The 27,738-nt window shown below is 51.9% G+C and overlaps 1 protein-coding gene across 1 annotated transcript; it reads right to left on the bottom strand.

The window, feature by feature from the left end:
- Window positions 1-20,225: 20,225 nt before the first annotated feature.
- On the bottom strand, window positions 20,226-26,549 carry LOC135408940 (maestro heat-like repeat-containing protein family member 7). The gene is made up of 18 exons (XM_064643877.1): window positions 26,041-26,549; window positions 25,733-25,797; window positions 25,271-25,618; window positions 24,776-24,926; window positions 24,463-24,527; window positions 24,207-24,350; window positions 23,874-24,022; window positions 23,457-23,604; window positions 23,018-23,211; window positions 22,792-22,929; window positions 22,387-22,501; window positions 22,078-22,215; window positions 21,691-21,867; window positions 21,408-21,557; window positions 21,148-21,249; window positions 20,843-20,945; window positions 20,514-20,570; window positions 20,226-20,364 (listed from the first exon to the last, which is right to left on the bottom strand). Exons 1-18 carry the CDS (start codon window positions 26,159-26,161, stop codon window positions 20,258-20,260), a joined length of 2,472 nt encoding a protein of 823 aa, XP_064499947.1. The 5' UTR covers window positions 26,162-26,549; the 3' UTR covers window positions 20,226-20,257.
- Window positions 26,550-27,738: the final 1,189 nt, after the last annotated feature.

Raw genomic sequence — 27,738 nt, 5'->3', positions numbered from 1 at the left:
TTTATTTCTTTCATGAGAATTAGCAAGCTTTGAAGAAGGAAGTAGTTCTCCAGACTTAAAAGGTTGCATCACCTAAATTAACACTCACAGGATGTTTTCTCACTACAGATGGGCGTACCAGCAGATGCTAAAAATAGAGAGGCCACATCCTGCACCTCAGCCGGTCACAGACACCCTTAAAAGATGTTATTTCTGTTCCAAAAATCCACAAAGTACCTCAGCCTAACTACCTGAACACCATCAGGGTGGATACTCAAACAAATACACATTTACATAATGGCTGTGGTGTTTTTAATTTGCTGTGGGACATAAACCCCACACATCTGACCGGTGGTGCTGGACAAGATCGTCCAGTGACGAAGGCAAGTGCTTCCAACTCCAGGGCTGTCTCTTGAGCCGCCTCTAGAGTAGAATATCAGGGAATATCTCCACATCTCTGTTCCGTCCTGCAATAGCCTCCATCCCTTCCCCAAGCTCTGGCAGTCCTGGTGGACTGCAGGCAGATTAGCCTCTGCCTAAGGGACAAAATCCAGCCTATAGGGCAAGGACTTCAAGTATTTCAGTTTTGAGCCAGTAGGGTACTGCAGTACTGCTGTGTAAACACTAAATAAGGAGAAGGGGAAGGAAGAAAATAGAAACTTTTTTTTTTTTGGTTGCAAATAGGTTTTTTTCACGTGGGTTTAGGGTGGATATTTGGGAAAGGTTCTTCCCTCCGAGGGTGGTTGGCACTGGACCAGGCTCCCCAGGGCAGTGGTCACAGCACCAAGGCTGGCAGAGTTCAGGCACACGGTGTGACTCTTGGGGTCGGTGCTGTGCCGGGCAAAGGCTTGGACTCGACGCTCCTCGTGGGTCCCTTCCACCTCAGCACGTTCTGTGATGGTGCGATGAGTTCCCTCTCTTTCAACACTTTTGTTCTTTTCAGGGCTCCTCGCTGCCCGGGGCCCGAAGCCCGCCTTCCGCGCGCCTGCTTCCCTGCCCGTTGTGGCGGCCGCAGCCAGGCGCTGAGTGCCCGCTCCCGGGTGGGCACGGCCGCTCGCTCCAGGAGTGGGGGGGCAGCGCCGGCGCCCCGAGGATTCCCGGGATTCCCTCGGCGGTTTCCAGGCAACGCTCCCCGCGCGCTCCTCGCTCCAGGGCCGAACGTGCGCAGCCAATGGGAGGCGGCGGAGTGGGCGGGGCGAGGCGGGGATTGGGCGGGGCGGGGGCGGGGCCGAGAGGGGCGGTTGGTGGGGTTTGGGTGGGAGCGGGCGGGGCCGGGAGCGGGAGCGCTGCCGCTGAGCGACCCCCGGGCAGCGACCCCCGGGCAGCGACCCCCGGGCAGCGACCCCAAGACCCCCGGCGAGTGGTCCCCGGTGCGCGGCCCCGGGGGAGGGACCCCCCGTGCGCGGCCCCCGGTGAGCGACCCCCGGTGAGCGACCCCCAGTAAGTGACAGCCGGTGAGCGACTCGCGGGGAAGAAGCCCCGGTAAGTGACCCCTGGCGAGGGACCCCCGGTGAGCGACCCGCGGTGAACAACCCCTGGCAAGTGACCCCCGGGCAGGGACCCCCGGTGCGCGGCCCCCGGGGGTGTCTGTCCGGGGCTGGGCGCGTTCCTTCCCCGTGCAGAGCCGAGCGGGGCCGTGGCGGGAGCGGGGCCGGAGCGGAGCCGGCCGGGGGGGCAGAGGGGAGCCCTGAGCCGCCTTCTGCCGAGGGGGCTGCTGGAAAGGAGCCTGCGCTGGGAGGAGCGGGGGACGTGGCCCGAGGCTGAGGCGGGGGAGCTTCAGGTCAGATCCTGGAGAAAGGTTTCTCCCTGTGTTTTTCGGGGGGGGCTCGGGCACTGCAATGGGTTGCCCGGGCGGAGCCAGCACCCGGCAGGTGTTTCAGAGGCGCCGGCATCTGGCCATGGCTGACACGGTTTGGTGCTTTGGAGGTTGCTGGGGCAGTGCTGGGCTGACAGTTGGACTTGATGGAATCATGGAACGTGCTGAGTTGGGAGGGTCCCACCGGCACCGTGGAGTCCAGCTCCTGAGTTTTAGGCACCACTAAAGGAACTGAATCTGCATCGAGCTGTTTGGCTCCAAAAACTCTTCTGCCCCTAGTCTACACTGCCAAGTAAAACAAAACAGACCGTGCAAAATAGAGGCCTGTGTTCCCCCCAAAGGGAAGGCAGGCAGTTACAAACCAGGACAGTAAATCAAAGCTCAGAGCTTACATTCATGGTCCCCACAGTTGTATGACACATCAATCCAGTCCGCTGTTACCCATGTAGAGCTCTCATCAGGAACCCCAAACCTTCTTGTGTGTATTTGTATAGATATGTATAGATATGTGTAGGTAGATAGATATACATACATAGATATGTACAGGTATATATTTCTGTGTATCTCTATAAGATTCTGTATCTTTGGATGTGATATTGGCATGCTATTGTTGTGTGGCAACAAGTGGACTTAAAAGGTTACAAGACTTTAGGAGATCACCTTTCTGCTTGTGGGTTCTATTTTTTAAAGAAGGTAACAAGAAAAGAACTCTTTAGCCAAATATAAGTTAAGGGCTCCTCGCTGCCCGGGGCCCGAAGCCCGCCTTCCGCGCGCCTGCTTCCCTGCCCGTTGTGGCGGCCGCAGCCAGGCGCTGAGTGCCCGCTCCCGGGCGGGCACGGCCGCTCGCTCCAGGAGTGGGGGGGCAGCGCCGGCGCCCCGAGGATTCCCGGGATTCCCTCGGCGGTTTCCAGGCAACGCTCCCCGCGCGCTCCTCGCTCCAGGGCCGAACGTGCGCAGCCAATGGGAGGCGGTGGAGTGGGCGGGGCGAGTCGGGGATTGGGCGGGGCGGGGGCGGGGCCGAGAGGGGCGGTTGGTGGGGTTTGGGTGGGAGCGGGCGGGGCCGGGAGCGGGAGCGCTGCCGCTGAGCGACCCCCGGGCAGCGACCCCCGGGCAGCGACCCCCGGGCAGCGACCCCCGGGCAGCGACCCCCGGGCAGCGGCCCCAAGACCCCCGGCGAGTGGTCCCCGGTGCGCGGCCCCGGGGGAGGGACCCCCCGTGCGCGGCCCCCCGGCGAGTGGCCGCTGATGAGCGACCCCCGGTGAGCGACCCCCAGTAAGTGACACCTGGTGAGCGACCCGCGGTGAACAAGCCCCGGTAAGTGACCCCTGCGGAGGGACCCCCGGTGAGCGACCCGTGGTGAACAACCCCTGGCAAGTGACCCCCGGGCAGGGACCCCCGGTGCGCGGCCCCCGGGGGTGTCTGTCCGGGGCTGGGCGCGTTCCTTCCCCGTGCAGAGCCGAGCGGGGCCGTGGCGGGAGCGGGGCCGGAGCGGAGCCGGCCGGGGGGGCAGAGGGGAGCCCTGAGCCGCCTTCTGCCGAGGGGGCTGCTGGAAAGGAGCCTGCGCTGGGAGGAGCGGGGGACGTGGCCCGAGGCTGAGGCAGGGGAGCTTCAGGTCAGCTCCTGGAGAAAGGTTTCTGGCTGTGTTTTTCGGGGGGGGCTCGGGCACTGCAATGGGTTGCCCGGGCGGAGCCAGCACCCCGGCAGGTGTTTCAGAGGCGCCTGCATCTGGCCATGGCTGACAGGCTTTAGTGGTTTGGGGGTTGCTGGGGCAGTGCTGGGCTGACAGTTGGACTTGATGGAATCATGGAACGTGCTGAGTTGGGAGGGTCCCACCGGCACCGTGGAGTCCAGCTCCTGAGTTTTAGGCACCACTAAAGGAACTGAATCTGCATCGAGCTGTTTGGCTCCAAAAACTCCTCTGCCCCTAGTCTACACTGCCAAGTAAAACAAAACAGACCGTGCAAAATAGAGGCCTGTGTTCCCCCCAAGGGGAAGGCAGGCAGTTACAAACCAGGACAGTAAATCAAAGCTCAGAACATACGTTCATGGTCCCCACAGTTGTATGGCACATCAAACCAGTCCTCTGTTCATTACCCGTGTAGAACTCTCATCAGGAACCCCAAACTTTCTTGTGTGTATTTGTATAGATATGTAGAGATATGTATAGGTAGATAGATATACATACATAGATATGTATAGGTATATATTTGTGTGTATCTCTGTAAGATTCTGTATCTTTGGATGTGATATTGGCATGCTATTGTTGTGTGACAACAAGTGGACTTAAAAGGTTACAACACTTTAGGAGATCGCCTTTCTGCTTGTGGGTTCTATTTTTTAAAGAAGGTATCAAGAAAAGAACTCTTTAGCCAAATATAAGTTAAGACCTTAATCAGAGCAAATGTATTGATTTTTATTTCCAATTGTACAACAAGTCATTCAACGATTTGCATACTCCAAAGCTGGGTTGGAAACTTTTCCCTCAGAAATAAGAAAAACTGTTTTCCGAGGCTGTTACTGACAGCCATGGCAGAGTTTCCAATAACAACTCCCCATCCTTGAAATGCAAAGCCTGAAAAATGAAACAAGCGTTAACCTGGAATTCTTGTTGCCAGCACTGATCTGGACAGAAGTTATTAGAGAGTGGAGCAAAGCTAGCACCACAAACAACCTTGGGCTCTGCATTTGTTGGTCATGGCAACAAAGTTTTGCTTTTCAACCCATCTGCTAAGGAAACCTTGCCAGAACTGTGAGCTTATAACACTACTTTTCTTAAGAAGTTAGGAGGCCTTAATCCAGTGTACACAGATGAGACCCTGAAATAGGAGAGAGGCCAGTTGCTGATGATCAGTGCAGATGAGGAATGAGCTCTGCTGAGTAGGCTTCAAGCTTTGTGATTTTTACAAGTGGACTATTTCAAATCTGTTGTAGAAGAAACAGTCTTTTCTGTTTTATCAACTTTCCACTTCCAGAATACTGGAGTTTATCCCTCAAATTCAGCCTGTAGTTTCAAAAGATAAAAATCCTTACAGGAAACCTTTCAGCCTCAGTAGCCAATTGCAACATGCCCAGGGAAGTTCAGCAACAGCACCATACATTAAATGAACTGTTCTGGCCCAGCCATCCCAGAGAGATTGAGCTCCAGTGCTAAACCCCATAGAGTGCCAAGTGCCATAAGAGCTGATTTTTGGCTTCGCTGAGATTCTCTCTGGTTTCATTTGGTGTAGCTGGCACATCTGGAGCAAAGGGTCTGGGCAAAAGTACATCCTTAGAAGGTTCCAGTACAAATCATGTGACAAGATTAGCGATTTCTCTAATTGAGGAAGTATATTAGATACAGGAATGTATTTTTCTACCTCCTCTTTCCGCACTGCTGCTGTATTCCTTCATCATGCCCTGTGAGCAGTCCCAGTGTTCTGTGATTGACGCCATAAGGGACTTGCTAACAGGGAACAAACACCTCCGAGACAAAAGGTGCCACCACAGGAAGCTCTTGCTGCCCAAGAACTGCCCAGGCTGCCACAACGACTGCACCTGAAGCCAAAGGATCCAGACTTTCTTTCCTGGGGGAAAGGGCTGCTGATTCCCTTTTTTCAGCCCTGCGCTGCAATGGACGGTCCCACCTTTTGAAAAATTGAATCCAGCTGAAGATTTCTGCCAGACAAAAGGTGCAACCACAGAAAAATCTAACTGCCTAAGAAGTGCCTAGGCTGCGCCAACATCTGCACCTCAAAGCCAAAGCTTCCAGACTTATTTTCCTGGTGGAAAGAGCTCCTGTTGCCTTTTTTCAGCCCTACGCTACAACAGCCTGTCTCACCTCCTGGAAAATGGAATCCAACTGAAGATTCCTGCCAGACAAAAGGTGCCACCACAGGAAACTCTTGCTGCCCAAGAAGTGCCCAGGCTGCCCCAACAACTGAACCTCAAAGTCAAACCTTCCAGACTATTTTTCCTGAGGGAAAGGGCTGCTAATTTTTTTTTTTTTGCCCACTCATGAATAGGTCAAAGTAACATCCAAAATAGACACCAGATAAAGATTCCTGACAGACAAATGTCTTACCACAGAAAGCTCTTTGCTGCCCAAGAAGTGCCCAGGCTGCCCCAACAACTGCACTTCAAAGCCAAAGCTTCCAGCCTTTTTTTCCTGGTGGAAAGAGCTGCTGTTCCCTTTTTTCAGCCCTGTGCTGCAATGGCCTGTCCCACTTTCTGGAAAATTGAATCCAAATAAAGATTCCTGCCAGACAAAAGGTGCCACCACAGAAAATTCTTGCTGCCCAAGAAGTGCCTAGGCAGCCTCACCAACTACACCTGAAGCCAAAGCTTCCAGACATTTTTTCCTGGTGGAAAAGAGCTGCTGTTCCCTTTTTGCAGGCCTGCGCTGCAATGGCCGGTCCCACCTCCTCAAAAATTGAATCCAACTGAAGATTCCTGCCAGACAAAAGGTGCCACCACAGAAAGTTCTTGCTGCCCAAGAAGTGCCCAGGCTGCCCCAACAACTACACCTGAAGCCAAAGCTTCCAGACTTTTTTTCCTGGTGGAAAAAGCTGCTGTTCCCTTTTTTCAGCCCTGTACTGCAACGGCCTGTCCCACCTTCTGGAAAATTGAATCCACCTGAAGATTCCTGCCAGACAAACGTTGCCACTACAGGAAGCTCTTGCTGCCCAAGAAGTGCCCAGGCTGCCCCAACAACTGCACCTCAAAGCCAAAGCTTCCAGAGTTTTTTTCCTGATTGAAGGAGCTGCTGTTCCCTTTTTTTTTGCCCTGTGCTCCAATGGCCGGTCCCACCTCCTGAAAAACTGAATCTAAATGAAGATCCTTGCCAGAGAAAATGTGCCACCACAGAAAGGTCTTCCTGCCCAAGAAGTGCCCAGGCTGCGCAAAAACTGCACCTCAAAGCCAAAGCCTCCAGACTTTTTTTCCTGGTGGAAAGAGCTGCTGTTCCTTTTTTTCTACCCTGCGCTGCAATGGCCGGTCCCACCTCCTGAAAACTTCAATCCAAATGAAGATTCCTGCCAGACAAAAGGTGCCACCACAGAAAGTCTTGCTGCCCAAGAAGTGCCCAGGCTGCCCCACCAAATGAACCTCAAAGTCAAACCTTCCAGACTTTTTTTTCCTGATGGAAAGAGCTGCTAATTCCCTTTTTTTTGGCCCACTCCTGAATAGGTCAAAGTAACACCCAAAATAGACTCCAGATAAAGATTCCTGCCAGACAAAAGGTGCCAGCACAGGAAGCTCTTGCTGCCCAAGAAGTGCCCAGGCTGCCCCAACAACTACACCTGAAGCCAAAGCTTCCAGCCTTTTTTTCCTGGTAGAAAGAGCTGCTGTTTCCTTTTTTCACCCCTGCGCTGAAATGGCCGGTCCCACCTCCTGAAAAGTGAATCCAAATAAAGATTCCTGCCAGACAAAATGTACCACCACAACAAGTTCTTGCTGCCCAAGAAGTGCCCAGGCTGCCCCACCAAATGAACTCAAAGTCAAACCTTCCAGACTATTTTTCCTGAGGGAAAGGGCTGCTAATTCCTTTTTTTTTAGCCCACTCATGAATAGGTCAAAGTAACACCCAAAATAGACTCCAGATAAAGATTCCTGACAGACAAATGTCTTACCACAGAAAACTCTTTGCTGCCCAAGAAGTACCCAGGCTGCCCCAACAACTGCACCTCAAAGCCAAAGCTTCCAGACGTTTTTCCTGGTGGAAAGAGCTGCTGTTCCCTTTTCTCAGCCCTGCGTTGCAATGGCCAGTCCCACCTCCTGAAAACTTCAATCCAAATGAAGATTCCTGCTAGACAAAAGGTGCCACCACAGAAAACTCTTCCTGCCCAAGAAGCGCCCAGGCTACCCCAACAACTGCACCTCAAAGCCAAAGCTTCCAGACTTTTTTTCCTTAGGGAAAGCTACTGTTCCCTTTTTTTCAGCCCTGTACTGCAATGGCTGGTCCCACCTCCTGGAAAATTGAATCCAACTGAATATTCCTGCCAGACAAAAGGTGCCACCACAGTAGGATCTTGCTGCCCAAGAAGTGCCCAGGCTGCCCCAACAACTGCACCTCAAAACTTCCATCCATTTTTTCCTGGTGGAAAGAGCTGCTGTTCCCTTTTTGCAGGCCTGCGCTGCAATGACCGGTCCCACCTCCTGAAAAATTGAATCCAACTGAAGATTCCTGCCAGACAAAAGATGCCACCACAGAAAGTTCTTGCTGCCCAAGAAGTGCTCAGGCTGCCCCACCAACTACACCTGAAGCCAAAGCTTCCCTCCATTTTTTCCTGGTGGAAGGAGATGCTGTTCCCTTCTCTGTGCCCTGCGCTGCAATGACCGGTCCCACCTCCTGAAAAATTCAATCCTAATGAAGATTCCTGCCTAACAAAAGGTGCCACCACAGAAAGTTCTTGCTGCCAGAGAAGTGCCCAGGCTGCCCCAACAACTGCACCTCAAAGCTTCCAGCCTTTTTTTCCTGGTGGAAAGAGCTGCTGTTCCCTTTTTTCTGCCCTGCGCTGTAATGGCCGGTCCCACCTCCTGAAAACTTCAGTCCAAATGAAGATTCCTTCCAAACAAAAGGTGCCACCACAGAAAGCTCTTCCTCCCAAGATGTGCCCAGGCTGCCCCAACAACTGAACCTCAAAGTCAAACCTTCCAGCCTTTTTTTCCTAGTGGAAAGAGCTGCTAATTCCCTTTTTTTTTGGCCCACTCCTGAATAGGTCAAAGTAACACCCAAAATAGACTCCAGATAAAGATTCCTGCCAGACAAAAGGTGCCAGCACAGGAAGCTCTTTACTGCCCAAGAAGTGCCCAGGCTGCCCCGACAACTGCACCTCAAATCCAAAGCTTTCAGACTTTTTTTCCTGGTGGAAAGAGCTGCTGTTCCCTTTTTTCAGCCCTTTGCTGCAATGGCTTGTCCCACCTCCTGGAATTTTGAATCCAAATGAAGATTTCTCCTAGATAAAAGGTGCCACAACAGAAAACTCTTGCTGCCCAAGAAGTGCCCAGACTACCCGAACAACTGCACCTCAAAGCCAAAGCTTCCAGACTTTTTTTCCTGGTGGAAAGAGCTGCTGTTCCCTTTTTTCTGCCCTGCGCTGCAATGGCCGGTCCCACCTCCTGGAATTTTGAATCCAAATGAAGATTTCTCATAGATAACAGGTGCCACCAGAAAAAACTCTTGCTTCCCCAGAAGTGCCCAGGCTGCCCCAACAACTACACCTGAAGCCAAAGGTTCCTGACTTTTTTTCCTGGTGGAAAGAGCTGCTGTTCCGTTTTTTCTGCCCTACTCTGCAATGGCCGGTCCTATCACCTGGAAAATTGAATCCAACTGAAGATTCCTGCCAGACAAAAGGTGCCACCACAGAAAAAACTCCTGCTGCCCCAGAAGTGCCCAGGCTGCCCCAACAACTGCGCCTGAAACCAAAGGTTCCTGACTTTTTTTCCTGGTGGAAAGAGCTGCTGTTCCCTTTTTTCTGCCCTGCTCTGCAATGGCCGGTCCCACCGCCTGGAATTTTGAATCCAAATGAAGATTTCTCCTAGACAAAAGGTGCCACAACAGAAAACTCTTGCTGCTCAAGAAGTGCCCAGACTACCCCAACAACTGCACCTCAAAGCCAAAGCTTCCAGACTTTTTTTCCTGGTGGAAAGAGCTGCTGTTGCCTTTTTTCTGCCCTGCGCTGCAATGGCCGGTCCAACCTCCTGGAATTTTGAATTCAAATGAAGATTTCTCATAGATAACAGGTGCCACCAGAAAAAACTCTTCCTGCCCCAGAAGTGCCCAGGCTGCCCCAACTACTGCACCTGAAACCAAAGGTTCCTGACTTTTTTTCCTGGTGGATAGAGCTGCTGTTCCCTTTTTTCTGCCCTGCGCTGCAATGGCTGGTCCCATCACCTGGAAAATAGAATGTAAATGAAGATTCCTGCCAGACAAAAGGTGCCACCACAGAAAACTCTTGCTGCCCAAGAAGTGCCCAGGCTGCCCCAACAACTACACCTAAAGCCAAAGCCTCCAGACTTTTTTTCCTGGTGGAAAGAGCTGCTGTTCCGTTTTTTCTGCCCTACTCTGCAATGGCCTGTCGCACCTCCTGGAAAATAGAATGTAAATGAAGATTGCTGCCAGACAAAAGGTGCCACCACAGAACGTTCTTCCTGCCCAAGAAGTGCGCAGACTACCCCAACAACTGCACCTCAAAGCCAAAGCTTTCAGACTTTTTATCCTGGTGGAAAGAGCTGCTGTTCCCTTTTTTCTGCCCTGCACTGCAATGGCCGGTCCCACCTCCTGGAAAATTGAATCCAACTGAAGATTCCTGCCAGACAAAAGGTGCCACCACAGAAAGTTCTTCCTGCCCAAAAAGTTTCCAGACTACCCGAACAACTGCACCTCAAAGCCAAAGCCTCCAGACTTTTTTTCCTGGTGGAAAGAGCTGCTGTTCCCTTTTTTCAAGCCTGCGCTGCAATGACCTGTCCCACCTCCTGGGAAATTTTCTCTAAATGAATATTCCTGCCAGACAAAAAGTGCCACCACAGAAAACTCTTTGCTGCCCAAGAAGTGTCCAAGCTGCCCCAACAACTGCACCTGAAGCCAAAGCTTCCAGACATTTTTTCCTGGTGGAAAGAGCTGCTGTTCCCTTTTTTCAGCCCTGCACTGCAATGGCCTGTCCCACCTCCTGGAAAATAGAATGTAAATAAATATTCCTGCCAGACAAAAGGTGCCACCACAGAAAGTTCTTCCTGCCCAAAAAGTGCCCAGACTACCTGAAACACTGCACCTCAAAACCAAAGCCTCCAGACTTTTTTTCCTGGTGGAAAGAGCTGCTGTTCCCTTTTTTCTGCCCTGCGCTGCAATGGCCTGTCCCACCTCCTGGAAAATTTACTCTAAATGAAGATTGCTGCCAGACAAAAGGTGCCACCACAGAAATTTCTTGCTGCCCAAGCCGTGCCCAGGCTGCCCCAACAACTACACCTGAAACCAAAGCTTCCAGACTTTTTTTCCTGGTGGACAGAGCTGCTGTTCCCTTTTTTCAGCCCTGCGCTGCAATGGCCGGTCCCACCTCCTGGAAAATAGAATGTAAATGAAGATTCTTCCTAGACAAAAGGTGCCACCACAGAAAACTCTTGCTGCCCAAGAAGTGCCCAGGCTGCCGCAACAACTGCACCTCAAAGCCAAAGCCTCCAGACTTTTTTTCCTGGTGGATAGGGCTGCTGTTCCCTTTTTTCAGCCCTGCGCTGTAATGGCCGGTCCCACCTCCTGGAAAATTGGATTTAAATGAAGATTCGTGCCAGTCAAAAGGTGCCACCACAGAAGGCTCTTTGTTGCCACAGAAGTGCCCAGGCTGCCCCAAAAACTGCGCCTCAAAGCCAAAGGTTCCTGACTTTTTTTCCTGGTGGAAAGAGCTGCTGTTCCCTTTTTTTCTGCCCTGCGCTGCCATGGCCGGTCCCAGCTCCTGGAAAATTGAATCCAACTGAAGATTCCTGCCAGACAAAGGTGCCACCACAGAAAGTTCTTCCTGCCCAAAAAGTGTCCAGACTACCCGAACAACTGCACCTGAGGCCAAAGCCTCCACACTTTTTTTCCTGGTGGAAAGAGCTGCTGTTCCCTTTTTTCTGCCCTGCGCTGCAATGGCCGGTCCCACCTCCTGGAAAATTGAATCCAAATGAAGATTCCTCCTAGACAAAAGATGCCACCAGAAAAAACTCTTCCTGCCCCAGAAGTGCCCAGGCTGCCCCAAAAACTGCACCTCAATGCCAAAAGTTCCAGACTTTTTTTTCTGGCAGAAGGAGCTGCTGTTCCCTTTTTTCAGCTCTGCTCTGTAATGGCCTGTCCCACCTCCTGGAAAATTTACTCTAAATGAAGGTTGCTGCCAGACAAAAGGTGCCACCACAGAAAGTTCTTGCTGCCCAAGAAGTACCCAGGCTGCACCAACTGCACCTGAAGCCAAAGGTTCCAGACCTTTTTTTGCCTTAGGGAAAGAGCTGCTGTTCCCTTTTTTCTGCCCTGGGCTTCAATGGCCTGTCCCACCTCCTGGAAAATAGAATGTAAATAAAGATTCCTGCAAGACAAAAGGTGCCACCACAGGAAGTTCTTCTGCCCAAAAAGTGCCCAGACTACCCGAACAACTGCACCTCAAAGCCAAAGCCTCCAGACTTTTTTTCCTGGTGGAAAGAGCTGCTGTTCCCTTTTTTCAAGCCTGCGCTGCAATGGCCTGTCCCACCTCCTGGAAAATTTTCTCTAAATGAAAATTTCTGCCAGACAAAAGGTGCCACCACAGAAATTTATTGCTGCCCAAGAAGTGCCCAGGCTGCCTCACCAACTACACGTGAAGCCAATGGTTCCAAACTTTTTTTCCTGGTGGAAAGAGCTGCTGTTCCCTTTTTTCTGCCCTACTCTGCAATGGCCTGTCGCATCTCCTGGAAAATAGAATGTAAATGGAGATTCCTGCCAGAAAAAAGGTGCCACCACAGAAAGTACTTCCTGCCCAAGAAGTGCCTAGACTACCCCAACAACTGCACCTCAAAGCCAAAGCCTCCAGACTTTTTTTCCTGGTGGAAAGAGCTGCTGTTCCCTTTTTTCAAGCCTGCGCTGCAATGGCCGGTCCCACCTCCTGGAAAATTTTCTCTAAATGAAGATTCCTGCAAGACAAAAAGTGCCACCACAGAAAACTCTTTGCTGCCCAAGAAGTGCCCAAGCTGCCCCAACAACTGCACCTGAAGCCAAAGCTTCCAGACTTTTTTTCCTGGTGGAAGGAGCTGCTGTTCCCTTTTTTCTGCCCTGCATTGCAATGGCCGGTCCCACCTCCTGGAAAATTGAATCCAACTGAAGATTCCTGCCAGACAAAAGGTGCCACCACAGAAAAAGCTCCTGCTGCCCCAGAAGTGCCCAGGCTGCCCCAACAACTGCACCTGAAGCCAAAGCTTCCAGACTTTTTTTCCTGGTGGAAAGAGCTGCTGTTCCCTTTTTTCTGCCCTGCTCTGCAATGGCCGGTCCCACCTCCTGGAATTTTGAATCCAAATGAAGATTCCTCCTAGACAAAAGGTGCCACTAGAGAAAACTCTTGCTGCCCAAGAAGTGCCCATACTACCCAAGCAACTGCACCTCAAAGCCAAAGGTTCCTGACTTTTTTTCCTGGTGGAAAGAGCTGCTGTTCCCTTTTTTCTGCCCTGCGCTGCAATGGCCTGTCCCACCTCCTGGAAAATTGGATATAAATGAATATTGCTTCCAGACAAGAGGTGCTACCACAGAAAAATCTTCCTGCCCAAAAGTGCCCAGGCTGCCCAACAACTACAACTGAAGCCAAAGCTTCCAGACTTTTTTTCCTTAGGGAAAGAGCTGCTGTTCCCTTTTTCCAGCCCTGCTCTGCAATGGCCGGTCCCACCTTTTAAAAAATTTGCTCTAAATGTAGATTCCTGCCAGATAAAAGGTGCCACTACAGAAAACTCTTCCTGCCCAAGAAGTGCCTAGGCTGCCCCAACAACTGCACCTGAAGCCAAAGCTTCCAGAGTTTTTTTCCAGGTGGAAAGAGCTGCTGTTCTCTTTTTTCAGTTCTACTCTGCAATGTCTTGTTCCACCTCCTGGAAAATTGAATCCTTTGGAAGATTCCTCCTAGAAAAAAGGTACCACCACAAAAGTTCTTCCTACCCAAGAAGTGCCCAGACTGTCCCAACTACACCTGAAGCCAAAGCTTCCAGACTTTTTTTCCTGGTGGAAAGCGCTGCTGTTCCCTTTTTTCAGCCCTGCGCTGCAATGGCCGGTCCCACCTCCTGGAAAATTGAATCCAACTGAAGATTCCTGCCAGACAAAAGGTGTCACCACAGAAAACTCTTCCTGCCCAAAAAGTGCCCAGGCTGCTCCAACAACTGCACCTGAAACCAAAGAATCCAGACTTTTTTTCCTGGTGGAAAGAGCTGCTGTTCCCTTTTTCCAGCCCTACTCTGCAATGGCCGGTCCCGCCTCCTGGAAAAAATTTTCTCTAAATGAAGATTCCTGCCAGACAAAAGGTGCCACCACAGAAAACTCTTCCTGCCCAAGATGTGCCCAGGCTGCCCCAACTACACCTGAAGCCAAAACTTCCAGACTTTTTTTCCTGGTGGAAAGAGCTGCTGTTCCCTTTTTTCAGCCCTGCGCTGCAATGGCCGATCTCACTGAAACAGGAGGCCAGGCCCAAAAGAGTTAACTAGGAAATTTGGGCCTGCTAACTAGCTACCAACATCCAAGAGGATCTGTGCTCGTTCTGTTCTACTTACTGGACCAAAGCTTCAGAGAATAGTACAAGAACATGTAATAGGCCTAGAAGCAATAAATTAGAAATATAACAGGATCAGGTAGACATTTGAATAGGAGAAACTGGCCTGGAGCCAGGGCTTTTTCCAAGCTTCAGTGAGCAGGTCAAGAACAATGGAAGAGAAGAAGGGTCAGGCTGAAGAAGATGAGTTTAAGTTCCCAGGCCCACCAAAATTGAGGGCCAAGAGAAGCACCGCCCCAAGCCCCGCCTGAGCTCCAGCTATACTCCACCTATTATTAATATGCATAGATAGATGTTGTAATCACTTGAATATGCATTTAATCACATCTGAAGATTGTATAAAAATGCTGATTTTGTGTGAAGCCTTTGAGCAAGTTTGTCCAGCGCGAGCTGCCTTGCTCCCAACATTGAATAAACAAATACCTTGCTGCTTAGAGATAAAAAAGTCTCTGAGCAGTTTCTCGGACCGATTTTTCAGATTCACTTGGCGACCTGCAGCAGCACACCTTCTCCACCCGGCTGCGGAATCCCCCGGAGGACGGGACCCCCTTGGGCGCCCTCGGGTAAGTCTTTTTACCCGAAGGGGCTCCCTTCTTCGGTGGCTTCTTGCGGGGGCTGGACAAGAACACTGCCTATTGATAAAAGGTATTTGTATCTGGTTTCTGGTTTTGTTTGTTCTGGTTCTGGATACCCGTGAGTCGAGGCGGGACGCCGTCTCGCAGGGGACACGGGAGAGGACGCTCTCCCAGGGGAATATCCCCTCTGGTCTGGTCTGGTCTGGTTTTGTTTGGATTTGGCCCAATATTGTTATTGTGTACCTGATATATCTTGCTTACCTTGAAACATCCAGGAGCACATAGTTAAAGGTATTATCATGCTAAGAGTTGCCATATGAGAGGTAGTGCTGAAGAGTTAACTATAAGCACATCACTTTGGATAAGACCTAGAATTAAGATTTGTCAGTTTTGCCATTGTTAGTTATATGTATGAGCCTTGTGTAACAGATGTAAGGTTTGCCTCCCCGACAGACAAGGCTGGGTCAGAACCAGTGTGCATATTGCAGAAAAGAGGGACACTGGAAGCAAGAATGCCCTGAATTAACAGGTGGAAATACAGGCACAGGAGAGGCTGTTGTTGCTTACAGAGTACTGAGTGAAGGGGGGGCCGGCAGGCCAGTGCTAAGGGACCTGCTGGTAAAAATTAAGCTAGGGGAAGAAAAAGAAGAATTAGATTTTCTAATTGATACCAGGGCTACATTTTCTGTTTTGAATTAATACCTAAAAGTGATAAATATGTTTAAGTCGTGGGTGCCACTGGCCAATCAGAAAAGCTTTCTTTTGAAATCCCTAAAGTTCAAAATTGGAAAACAAATGGGAGTGCATCAGTTTTTTGTATTTACCAAATTTATCCAAACTCGTATTGGGCAGAGACCTACTAGAAAATCTGGGAGCTGTAATAGAATTCAAACAAGGTAAAATTGAACTTAAGGTAAAGGAAGAACAATTAATAGCAGCTCTGAGTTTAGCAATGAGCTATGTGGAGCCAAGCCAGGGTAATTCAAATGTCAATCAAATTTTAGATCAGGTATACCCAGGAGTTTGGGCTTTTGAAACACCAGGAAAGTCAAAAAGAGCAGCTCCCATTGAAATAGAATTACAGACAGGAGCAAACCCAGTAGTTAGGAAGCAATATGCACTGAAGCTGGAAGACAGAAGAGGAATTGAGCCAATAATAGACAACTTTTTGAAATTAAGGTTTTGTAGAGTGTGAATCAGATTGCAACACCCCAATTTTACCAGTCAAAAAGACAAATGGAACACATAGGTTGGCTCAGGATTTAAGAGCAGTAAATAAAATAGCTAAAACATACATGCAGCTGTTGCAAACCTGTATACCTTATTAACAATATTAAAAGAAAGTGTAATTTGGTTCACAGTATTAGACTTAAGAGATGCCTTTTTCTGCCTTCCCTTAACACAGGAAAGTCAAAGGATATTTGCCTTCAAGTGGGAAAATCCCACCACAGGAAGGAAAACTCATCTCATTTGGACAGGGTTACCTTAAGGGTTAGAAAATATTCCCACAGTTTTGGGAATTAATTAGCTAAAGAATTGGAACAATGGCAGTCACCACCAGGAAAGGGTGTACTTTTATAATATGTGAATGATCTATTGATTGTTACTGAAAAACAAGGAGAATGTGTTCAATGGACAGTACCAAATATGCCTTTGGCATAGTTCACACTCATGGAGCAATTTGGAAAAAAGAGGACTTTTAACTCTTCAAGGAAAAATTGTGGAATATACTGAAGAAACTCTATGATTATTAGAAGCTGTACAACTCCCCTCTCAGGTGGCAATTATGCACTGCCAAGGACACCTGAAAGGTAACACTGTCCTGGAAATAAGAAACAGAAAAGCTGATGCAGAAGCTGAATTAGCTGCTGCAAGAAGTAAAGAACTACCAGTAGCAGCTTTAGTGCTAGAAGAACTAGACACAGATCAACAGGTAGAATATCAAGAAACAGATTAAAAGTGGATACATGAAAATGAAGGTAAGGTGTTGGACAATAGATGAGGTTAACTAAAAACAGGTCAGTTAATACTGTTAGAAAAATTAGTGTGGCAATTTGTAAAAGTAAAACATGATAAAACTATTGGGGCTTAGACTCACTCTATTAGCATTTAAGGACTAGAGTAGCAGGACCAAATTTATTTATCACAATAGAGCAAGTCACATCCCAATGGGAACTTTGTCTTTAATACTGGAACAGAAATACACCAAAGGGCAATAAGTAAAGGGCATTTCCCAGGTGAAATTTGGCAAATTAATTTCTCTGAGCTCCCAAGAAAAGGGGGGGAGTCCTGTTATCTCTTAGTTTTGACTGACACATTTTCTGGATGGCCTGAAGCTTTCCCATGTAGAAAAAAATGAATCAAAAGGAGTGGTTAAAGTCTTGTTGAATGAGATTATACCACGGTTTGGAATGCCTAAGAGCATCTCTTCAGATAGAGGTTCACACTTCTGTGCATGAATTGTACAAGCAATAAGTAAAGCACTAAAAATCAATTGGCAACTGCATATGCCCTACAGACTCCAAGCAAGTGGGCAAGTAGAAAAGATGAATCTAAAATATGTCAAGAAACAAATTTTCATTGGTATCAAGCTTTACCTATTGCTTTAATCAGGCTAAGGGTCAAGCCAAGATCAAAAGGGAAACTGAGTCCATTTGAAATTCTATTGGGCAGACCCTACATGATGCAAGCTGTGAATAGTGAAGCTGTAGATCAAATCAGTAATCAATATGTGTGTGATCATGTTATGGCTGTAGGAAAACAATTGCAGAAAAATGCTACAGTGGTGTTAGAACACCAACCCAAGCAGCCTGATTGTAAGTTACATCCATTCAACCCTGGTGATCAGGTATATGTTAAGAATCTTTCAGGAGATCCACCACGGGAGAAGTGGGATGGACCCCAGCAGGTGCTGATGACCACCTTCACAGTGATCTGGGTGAAAGAGAAACCCACGTGGATCCACTGCTCTCGAGTCAAGAGGGTTCCAGAGGAAGCATGGACCTCGGGAGAGGAATCATCTACTATCAAGCCTCCTCAATGCTGATCTTTGGACTGATAAGTACATTAGTGTTAAATCAAACTCTTCCCCAAAAATTATTATGGTCTCAGGCCTATAATGGGAATTCTAGTCTATGATTTGCTATAAATACAGATATTCTGAATTCATCTGAACTGAACCAAGACAATGCATCTGTTATAGTCCTCCAAGGAACAAGGGTACTGAATAATTGGTAAAATCCTGGTACCCCATACAATGCAAGTGTTTTAATAGGCACAGATCAGATGGTCACCCAGAACTGACGTTACTGTGAAATGTAATTAGTGGCTGATCAGTGTTGGCACACCTTCACTCTAGATAAATCAGTTTCTGTGATTTGTCAGTGGACATTCAGGGAAGGAAATATAACCAGGAGATTTCCAACCAGCAAATCTCCTACCACCCCATTGACTAAGACCACCACCAGTTCTACAACTCCTTCTTTAGCCTGTGAGAGTGTCCACAATTTAACTTATGCTGGACCTTACATGATTAGACACTCAAATGAGCAGAAGCTGTTGTTAGATCCCACATATTCACTGAAGAGGGTTCGAATAAACCTTCAAGTAAACATATCAAACATACAAAAAGATTGTCAGCCCTGTATTCAACAAAGCCTTAAAGGCTGGCATGCATAGATGATGGCCAGATCCCCTCGTACCAGAATTCAAAGAGATGTAACCGGATGGTTTAGCACAGGATTAAGTGTATTAAACACCATAGATCAAGAAGTATTAGTGAATAAACTAAGTGCTGTCACATCTGATCTAGGAAAATTCAAAGTCCCTTTAAGATCATCTTTGCTCACTTTGGCAGAAACACAATCATTGGCAGTTAAATTGTTAACATTAGTAGCCAACCACACTGCAAAGGATTTCACCAAAATTATTGACTATGCTGGTGTCATCCATAAAAGGTTTGCACTTGCAATGCAATGTCTCCAAACTCAACAGTGGGTACAATCTGTAGCTGCAGGAATATTAAGAGAAGGAACTTCAGGAATATTGCCACAAGAGGTAAGAGAAATAATAGCTAGAAACAGTTCTACTACACAGTTTGAGAAAAATTACCAGGCGTGGTGGCAGTTAGGGAACTTCACTTACAACCCTCAACATGAACAAATTGAAGCTTATGTGCTCACTATCAGTGCAGCTAAAGAAAAGACCATCTTTCCTATCCTGACATTAGGAGCCATACACCCAAATGTAATTGTCAGACCCATAGACCATAATGTTTGGGCAAGTTATCATCACACCAAGAAAAAGTGACAATCAGTCAGTCCTGAGGCATGTATTCCTAGAGGACAATTAGGATATATCTGTGAAAATGCTGTCATAAGAAATGAAGATTTATGCTTAGATGCTGAAGATAGTGTGTGTAGCTTTGAAATGCTTCCCCATGCTAAAACCCAATCACAAGTCTATTATGTAGGAAATAGTTGTGCATGTGTTAGAACCTTTTGTGTTAATTTTACCATAGATACTTGTCTTGAAGTAGTGAGTGGTACTAATTTTTTTGTTTTACTAAAATAATAGGCTGTGACTTTGATTATATCATTCTAGTGACTACTAGACAACTGATTGAAGCTGATTATACAATGTATCATGATGTGCCGAAATTGCAGACAGGAATGAACATTAATCTTCTAAAGCAATGCTTAAACATCCTGATATAGAAAAACTGGTCCAGGAAGTAAACAGAACGACTAAACGAATGCTCTGCAAGTGGAACACAACACTGAGAATATAAAAACTGTCTTAACCAAAGTGGAAAAAGTGGGAGAACATCACTGGTTGGATATCTCTACTGGATACTCCCCCACGGCATCACAAGTGTTCCACTATTTGATACATTCAATATTGGTTTTAGGAGCTAGCATGATTATACTGCTGATCCTAATTATTTGGCTATGGTACAAATCAAGCATCATGGTTAGAAAGATGCAGATAATGTGGGCTGTGATGCACACCTACCAAAATCCATTAGAGCTTGACGAAGGAATTTGTAAATTCTAAACAGAAAGGGGGGAATGATATAGGAGGCTAGGCCCCAAAGAGTCAACTAAGAGATTTGGGTCTGCAAACAAGTTGATTTGGGCCTGCAAACAAGTTACCAATATTAAAACGATCTGTACCCGTTCTGTTCTACTTACTGGACCAAAGCTTAAGAGAATAGTACAAGAACATGTAATAGGCTTAGAAGCAATAAATTAGAAGTATAACAGGATCAGGTAGACATTTGAATAGGAGAAATAGGCCTGGAGCCAGGGCCTTTTCCAAGCTTCAGTGAGCGGGTCAAGAACAATGGAAAGGAAGAAGGATCAAGCTGAGGAAGAGGAATTAGAGACCCCTGCCCTATGGATGAAGATCGGAACTACCCCTCGAAATGGGGAGCCAAGAGAAGCACCACCCCAAGCCCCGCCTGAGCTCCACCTATACTCCGCCTATTATTAATATGCATTGATAGATGTTGTAATCACTTGAATATGCATTTAATCATATCTGAAAATTGTATAAAAGTGTTAATTTTCTGAGGAGCCGGCGAGCAAGTGTTGAATTGCCAGGCCTGCCATGGTGAGTCTGATGTTTTCTGTCTCGCCTCTACGGGCTGGAAGAGGCAGCAACGGAGACTACCAGAATGAGAAGAATGAAGTCCTCCGTACAGCTCTGATGATGTGGAGCGTTTCAATGGCCAGGTTTGAGATGGCAGGGCTGTCATCAGTCATGTCTTGAAGGGCTGGAAGAGAAAGGAAGAGAGCCAAGGTGAGAGGCCAGGGGTGTGGGGACGCGAGGAGCCCCTCCTGCCAGGGCCATCCCAGCCAGCTCTTGCCATGGCCAGGAGGGAGCAGGGCCCAAGGGGATCAGCTGGAAGGTGCCCTCACTCACCTTGGCAGATGAGCTGCAGCTCTGGCTGCTCCTGCTTCATGGACCTGGCGGCGATCCCTGGGAACACAAAGCCTGTCAGGCCCCAGAGGCACAGGTCCCCCGCAGCGGCGCTGCCAGCCCGGCCACACGGCCTCCTGCCCTGGCAGGGCTGAGCCCGGGGCCTTCCCGCATGGGGACGCCCCAGGGCTGGGCTGGCACAGGGCGGCAGCAGGCGCTCGGGGCCACTCGGGGCTCCACATGCCCTGGGCCGCATCCTGCTGCCGCTGCAGCAGCCGGGGCTGGGGCCGAGCTGCAGCGGGGTGGGGAGGGACCCCGGCCTTGTGGCTCACCCAGAAACTTGATGGCCAGCTTTCGCAGGGGCTCCTCTGGGCTCTCCAGGAACGGCAGGGCCTGGCGCACGTACTGGCCCACTCGGCTCCTGTCCTTTTCCAGCTGCAAAGAGCGCCAGGGCATGGAGGGAAGGCTGGGCTCAGGCTCTGCCCCTTGGCCGGGCACTCCCTGCCCCCAGCACGGGGCTCCCCTGCCCACAGAGCCCTGAGGCCTGGCCAGCAGCTGCTGGGGCCGGGCTTTGGGGGGAGCAGAGGGCTGGGTGCTCCTGGGGAGCCGTGGGGTGGGGCTTTGGGGCCGTCCTTACCAGGCACTCGGGAAACCTCCACGGCTGCTCCATGGTCACCAAGTGCTCAAGATCTCTCCACTTCAAGAACCTGGCTGCACCAAACAGTGCTCTCCGAGAGGCCTGCACAGCAACAGAGAGCGGGCCATGGCACCACAGCCCAGGGCACAGCACCCACATCCCTGCACCAAGGCCAGGAGGAGGCTGCAGGTGACCATGGGCCAGGGCAGGAGGCACAGCAGCCTCCTGCCATGGGGACAACAGAGCCCACGAGTCCTCACCTCTGCCACACGCTGGTTCTCATTGTGCCAGTTGAAGTAGAATGGCACCAGACTCAGGTACACATGTGGCTTTAGGCTCTTGTTCCTCTCTGTCGCTTCCATCAGCTCCCGGAAGAGGAGCATGGAGAGCTGCTGCAGCTGGCTGTGCTCCTGGTGCAAAGGAAGAGGAAAAGACCTCAGCACTGGCTTCTCCAGGCCCACCGGGGCACAGGACTGAAAAGACACTGGGCCCAAAGTTTCCTGGCAGCACTCAGTGCCCACGATGAGGGGCACAGAGCCTTACGTTGTCAAAGAGTGGCCGCAGCGCCTCAAGCAACTTCAGGGCAGTAGGGGTGGATATTTTGATGATTTTCAAGCCCAGCACATTGATGAACGCAGAGAGGGTCATCTGAACTGCGTCTGTGTCTGCATCCTGCAGTAGCTCCAGGAGGCTTTCATTCAGGCTCCAGATGCTCTTAGCCTGTGTGGAACACAATGCTGTGGTGCAGCCCCACGCTGCTGCCGCGGGGCCCAGAGGCCAAAGGCGCGTCCCAAAGGAGTTGGGCAACTGAACGGGGAGGAGGAGAGCTGGGAGCAGCTGCCACAGCTACCAAAGGCCAGCCAAGGCCAAGCTACTGCCTTGCACAGCCACACGCTGCCGGCCCGGCTTCAGCCCCTGCCCCCTGCTCACCATTGAGGGAGCCTTGCTGAGCACCACCAGGCCTCGGAGCGCCAGGCGACGCCTCTCCGGGCACTGACTGCGCAGGTGCCTGGAAATAATCTGCAGGACGCTGGGCCCATATTGTCTGGGGTTCAGGCAGTGCAGGACCTGAAAGGCAGGGAGCAGTGACGGGGTGCCCGGCCAGCAGGAGCCCAGACCCGCCCGGGGCTGTGCCCAGGCAGCAGCACAGGGTGCAGGCACCGTCCCGGGCAGCTGCGGCTGTGAGAGGGCAGAGAGGGGGAGGCAGCTGGGCCAGGCAGCGCTCGCCATCAGGCTCACCTCCACCAGGAACGCCAGGGCAGGCAGTTCCCACAGGGGGTCTCCCCTGCTGAGCCGCGGGAGCAGGCTGACGGCGATGCGGTGACCGAAGGGGAGGGAGACACGGCACAGCTCCCTGCAAGGGGGAATAAAGGTGCCAGAGACCCTGAGCCAGGTGGGCAAAGCTCTCCTGGGACTGACTCACACAGGCCTGGTCTTTGACCACCAGCCCAGGAGAGGACATGGGCACTTTGGGAGGTGGCTCCTCCTGTGCAGCCGCCTCTCTCCGCCTTTTCCACTCTGCTCAGCCATCCCTGGCTGCCAAGGCCCTCTGGCCCAGCAGCACGGGCACTGTGTGGGGTGGCCTCTGCACAGGGCAGAAATGACCTGTGGGAGTGTGGGGCAGTGGGGAGAAAGGGCTCTCACCTGGCCAGCAGACCCACTGCATAGTGGTGGCTGTCAGCCTTGAGGAGCATGTCCCAGCCACTCTTGCGACCGATCGCCATCAACACGTCCTCATCCAGCAGCTGGCGCAGCAGGGCTTTAACAGTCTGCACTGCAAACCTGTGTGCAGAGCACAGCCCAGGTCAGGCCCAGAGCCCTGGCCTCAGCCCCGAGGGCGTGGCAGGGAGAGGGGACTGGGATGGAGCACCTGTTGGGGTTGGGGGGAAGGCTGCGCTGCTCCCGGCATCGCCTCCAGAAGGTCTCGACCTCCTCTGACATCTCCTCTGTGCTGATGAAAACTTGGAAGAGCAGAGTCAGAAGGAGGCGCGGGAAATTGTCCTTCACTCCCCCTGGGCACCAGGAGTGGGACAGCTGGATGATCTCCCAGAGTGCCACAGTTGCCTGCCAAAGACAAAGCACCCAGAGACAGCTCTCAGGGCCCAGATGTCCATGTGGCAGGGCCCAAGCGTGGCAGGGATAGGCCAGAGGAGACACAGGGGGATCCCCCAGCCTGGTGTCCCTGAACATCCCCCTAAGCCAGGCCTGCAGCCCAGTGCCTGGGGCAGGGAGAAGCAGTGGTGAGGGAGGATGGAAAGGCATCCCAGAGGCAACCTGGGGGCGAGCAGAGGCCAGCTCAAGAAACTCACAGCCAGGGCAAAGACATCCCTCTCATCCCCATCAGAGGTGCGTCTCCTGTGCGCTGGCCAGTATTCCAGCACATGGAAGAGGATCTGCAGCACCGGCTCCTTAGTCCATCTGGAGGAGATGAGTGTCTTCCACATGGTGCGAGCAGCTCTGTGGAGTCACAACTCTGGCTCAGGGGGGTCTGGGACACAGCTCTGTGGCCTGGGCAGCTGCGGGGCCCAGGTGACAGAGCCACGGTGCCTTGTGGGGTAGGGAGGCAGGTTGGCCTCAGGATTGGAGGCTGACATGCCAAAGCTGGCAAAGAGAGGAGCTGGAGTGTCCCGGAAGTCTCCATGTCTCTGGCACACCATTTGGGACAGGCTGTCCAGGGGGATGGGGTCTAAAGGCAGGTGAGCCTTCAAGGCAGGTGGGCCCCATACCTGTCACAGGCTGGGGCAGAGCGCAGCAGGGTCACTGCGACATCCGTGGGGTGTGCCTCGGTCAGCAGGACCAGAGTCTTGTCCAGCCTGTGCTCATCAGACACATTGGACGTGAGCCACTGGTGGATGCACCTGACTATGGCCGGCACCTGGAGGGGACATGGGGGACAGTTGGAGAGCTGCCAGAGCCAGTAACTTGCCCAGTTTCCCCCAAGAAGTGCTCCCCTTGCCACCAATCTCTGCTGGTCTCAAAGGCTGAGGGGACCCAGAGCAGCCAGCGTGAGGGGCCACAGCATCCCTGGGGGACTGGAGCCCTGGCCACAGGCTGCTTACTTGCTTTGCTTTGTAGACACCGTTCTCCACAAGCAAATCCAGCAGGGCAGCGCTGGTCTGGGCATTGAAGAGGTTTGCCATGTCCCCAGTGGCCATGAAAGTGGCCTCTTCATGCCAAATGCACCTGATGAATCTGCAAACCAGCTACAGGAGAAAGGCAAGGAAGAGAGAGGGATGTCCCCTGGAGGGCTGCGACAGCAGTGCTGGGCTGAGCAGTGAGAGCAGGCCCAGCCCAGGCGGGGGTGGCTGCAGGTACCTGTGCTGCCCTGCGGAAGCGGCCACGGGCACGGAGCTGCTCTTCTGTCCGCTCCTGGCCTGCATCTGGCAAAGAGCGAGCGTGCTCAGAGCTGAGGGTGTGCGGGAGAGGCCGGAGAACACAGCCCAGGCCTGGGCTCCAGGAGCAGGCAGGGCCAGCCCCGGGATGCCCAGTGGATGGAGCACGACTGCCGGGAGATCAGCCCCGGCCCCTCTGCCCCCCTCCCTTTCCCTGGGCATGTCCAGAGGGGATGGGCAGGATGAGGCCAAGGGGGCTGCAGCCACCAGCCCTGTGGCCCAGCTCCAGCACTCACCCTCCTGCGGGGGCTGCACCTGCTGCACCTCTTCAGGCTGCTGTGTTGGAGCAGCCCTAGGGCTTTCCTCCTTCTCCTCCTCCTTCACCCAGGCCAGCTTGGGCACCGTGGGGGGTCTCTGCTGCATGTCTCCGTCTGGTGTTATGGCTACCTGCAGCAGAGATGCCATTAAAAAAGCTTTGGCTTTCCAAGTCCTGCAGTCGTGCCTTGAAGGCAGCTGCAAGAGAGAAGCCTGGGAAATGCCTCGCCTCATCCAGTCCCACTGTCTGGCCTCAAGGGCACCTGCCCCAGGGACTGGAGATGCCTTGAGCAGCCCCAGGTCCCCAGGTCCCACAGTCTGGCCTGGAGGATGCACAGGGGAGAAGTGGAGAGCTGCCAGAGTGAGCAACTTGCCCAGCTTCCCCGGAGAAATGCTTCCCTTCCCAGCACACTGTGCCAGCCTCAAAGGTTGAGGGGGCCCAGCGCACCCAGCTTGGGGGGCCACAGGCTGCTTACTTCAGCAGAGACAGCTCTCTCCTCAAGAAACTCCAGGCTGGGGGTATCGGCCAGGCGCTGAACAGGCGCGGCGTCAGTGCTCGCCACGCCCTCCGTTGTTGTGGCGTCGGCCTCCTCCGTGAGACCAGGCAGCACAGAGTCACAGTTTGACTCATCATCGGTGGACGTGGTGTCCCAGTGGGTTGTGTGATCAGTGGTTGTGGTGTCACACTTTGCTGGGGCAGCAGTCGACGCGGTGCTGACATCAGGATTTGTCACCTGGGTCGGGATGGTGTCAGGCTGGGCCTGGACATCAGCTGGTGTGATCCTGGCCTTTCTACGCCGACTGCCCATGAATTTCATAAATGTCTGCAGGAGAAAGAAGGGCAGGGAAGAGAGGGATGTCCCCTGGAGGGCTGCGACAGCAGTGCTGGGCTGAGCAGTGAGAGCAGGCCCAGCCCAGGCGGGGATGGCTGCAGGTACCTGTGCTGCCCTGTGGAAGCGGCCACGGGCACGGAGCTGCTCTTCTGTCCGCTCCTGGCCTGCATCTGGCAAAGAGCGAGCGTGCTCAGAGCTGAGGGTGTGCGGGAGAGGCCGGAGAACACAGCCCAGGCCTGGGCTCCAGGAGCAGGCAGGGCCAGCCCTGGGATGCCCAGTGGATGGAGCACGGCTGCCAGGAGTTCAGCCCCTCTGCCCCCCTCCCTTTCCCTGGGCATGTCCAGAGCGGATGGGACAGGATGAGGCCAAGGGGGCTGCAGCCACCAGCCCTGTGGCCCAGCTCCAGCACTCACCCTCCTGCGGGGGCTGCACCTGCTGCACCTCTTCAGGCTGCTGTGCTGGAGCAGCCCCAGGGCTTTCCTCCTCCTTCTTCCTCCGGAACAGCCTGAGCAGGCTGAAGCGTCTCCCTGCCATGCCACAGTCTGGTGTCCAGGGCACCTGCAAGAGAGAAAGAGAACCTCGGAGAAACTCCGGGCCTTAAGTCCTGCAGAATGGCCTTGAGGCCACCTGCCGCAGGGATTGGAGACACCTCAGAGAAGCTCCGGGTCTCCAAGTCCTGCAAAAGGGTCTCGAGGGCACCTGCCACAGGGATTAGAGACACCTCGGAGAAACTCCGGGTCTCCAAGTCCTGTAGAAATGCCTCGAGGTCACCTGAAAGCGAGAAAATCCTCCAAAACGCTCCGGGTCAGCAAGGCACGAGTTGGCTGCGCGGGGGCTCCGCACAGCACCGCTCTGTCCCGTCCTGTCCCGTCGCCTGCTCCGAGGAGCACTGTTGACACTGTGGCCGTGTCACCAGCAGCACCTCTGTCACCGCGGGTCATAAAGGGCCCTTGGACACCCTGCCCCCTTCCATCCCACTGGCCGTGCCCAGCGTGTCACAAAGGGCCCTGGGACACAGTGCCACGTGGCCTGGGGCCTCCCCCAGCCCCGCCAACCTGCCCCACCTTGGAGGGAATCCGCTCTCTGAAGTATCTGATCTGGCTGGACCTGAACTGTAGGAACGGCTCAAGAAATGAGCAAACACTCCCCTCCTGTGCCTGCTCACGGCAGCACAAGGAGCCCCCTCGGCCGCCGACTCAGTCGCAGCAGGAAGGGCACAGGGCCTTCCACACAAGCTGGCACGGCCTCCTTGGGAGAAGTGCTGGCTGGTGGCCATCCTAAACAGGGGGGCTGACACCGAGAAGGAAGGTGTGGGCAAGGGCACCAATGCTGTTGGGAGCCCTTTGGCCAGGGCTGCACCCAAATCAACAGCTCTGGCAAGTCCTGGCCCAAGGAGACCTGCCACTGCCCCAAGTCCTGGCAAGGGTGCTGCCCGTCTCCTGCCCCAGAGAGCTGCGCCCCCATGTATTATTTCGTTTGAATACATGCCCGGAATAAAGACAAGTGCAACAGACATTCCAACACTACAAAAAATCTTTTATTGCAGTGAGAATAAAAACTAGCAAAGAGAATCAAAAGCTAAAAAAGAATACAAAAAAACTGCTTTATCAGTTGGCATTCATACAATACTATGAACAGCTTTTGTTATAGTATTAACTAGTAAAAAGGGAATTAAAGGAACATTTAAAGGATATTAAAACAATACTACGAGTGGCTTTTAATACAATATTAACTAGTAAAAAGAGAATTACAAGGATATTAAAAAAGGATATTAAAAAGTTTGTTCTCTCAATTACTTCCTATCAATAAACTGTGCTTACCCACACAGACAGGCCAGGGCTGCCAGGATCTGCAGCAGCTGGTCGGTGCCCGTGCTTAGCGGGCGTCCCGGTGGAACAACACAGTCTCCATGGCAGGATGAGGATCGCTCACCCCAGCAGTCCTGACACCCCATTTTATCAGCTCTACATTGCACCACGTAGGGCCAGTACCCAGTATAAGGTGATGCCTGAGTGGCAGCCAAACCCTGCCTGTTCATCACCTGATAGCAACAGTCTGTGCATGCCCTGCTGTAGGGCAAGGGGCCAGCGACCCCTGCCCACATCATCTTC

This window comes from Pseudopipra pipra, unplaced genomic scaffold (genome assembly GCF_036250125.1).
Source record: "Pseudopipra pipra isolate bDixPip1 unplaced genomic scaffold, bDixPip1.hap1 HAP1_SCAFFOLD_87, whole genome shotgun sequence".
NCBI classification, from domain to species: Eukaryota; Metazoa; Chordata; class Aves; order Passeriformes; family Pipridae; genus Pseudopipra; species Pseudopipra pipra.
The sequence above is the reverse complement of the archived record's forward strand: the minus strand, read 5'-3'. Positions and strand labels throughout refer to the sequence as shown.

What these genes read in the sequence shown, in the direction of transcription:
- LOC135408940 (XM_064643877.1), bottom strand. Translation starts at nt 26,161, where the DNA reads ATGGCAGGGAGACGCTTCAGCCTGCTCAGGCTGTTCCGGAGGAAGAAG. An exon ending in GGTGCAGCCCCCGCAGGAGG is followed by an intron (nt 25,798 to 26,040) that starts GTGAGTGCTGGA and finishes GCTCTTTGCCAG; the next exon opens with ATGCAGGCCAGGAGCGGACA. An exon ending in GCTTCCACAGGGCAGCACAG is followed by an intron (nt 25,619 to 25,732) that starts GTACCTGCAGCC and finishes TTTCTCCTGCAG; the next exon opens with ACATTTATGAAATTCATGGG.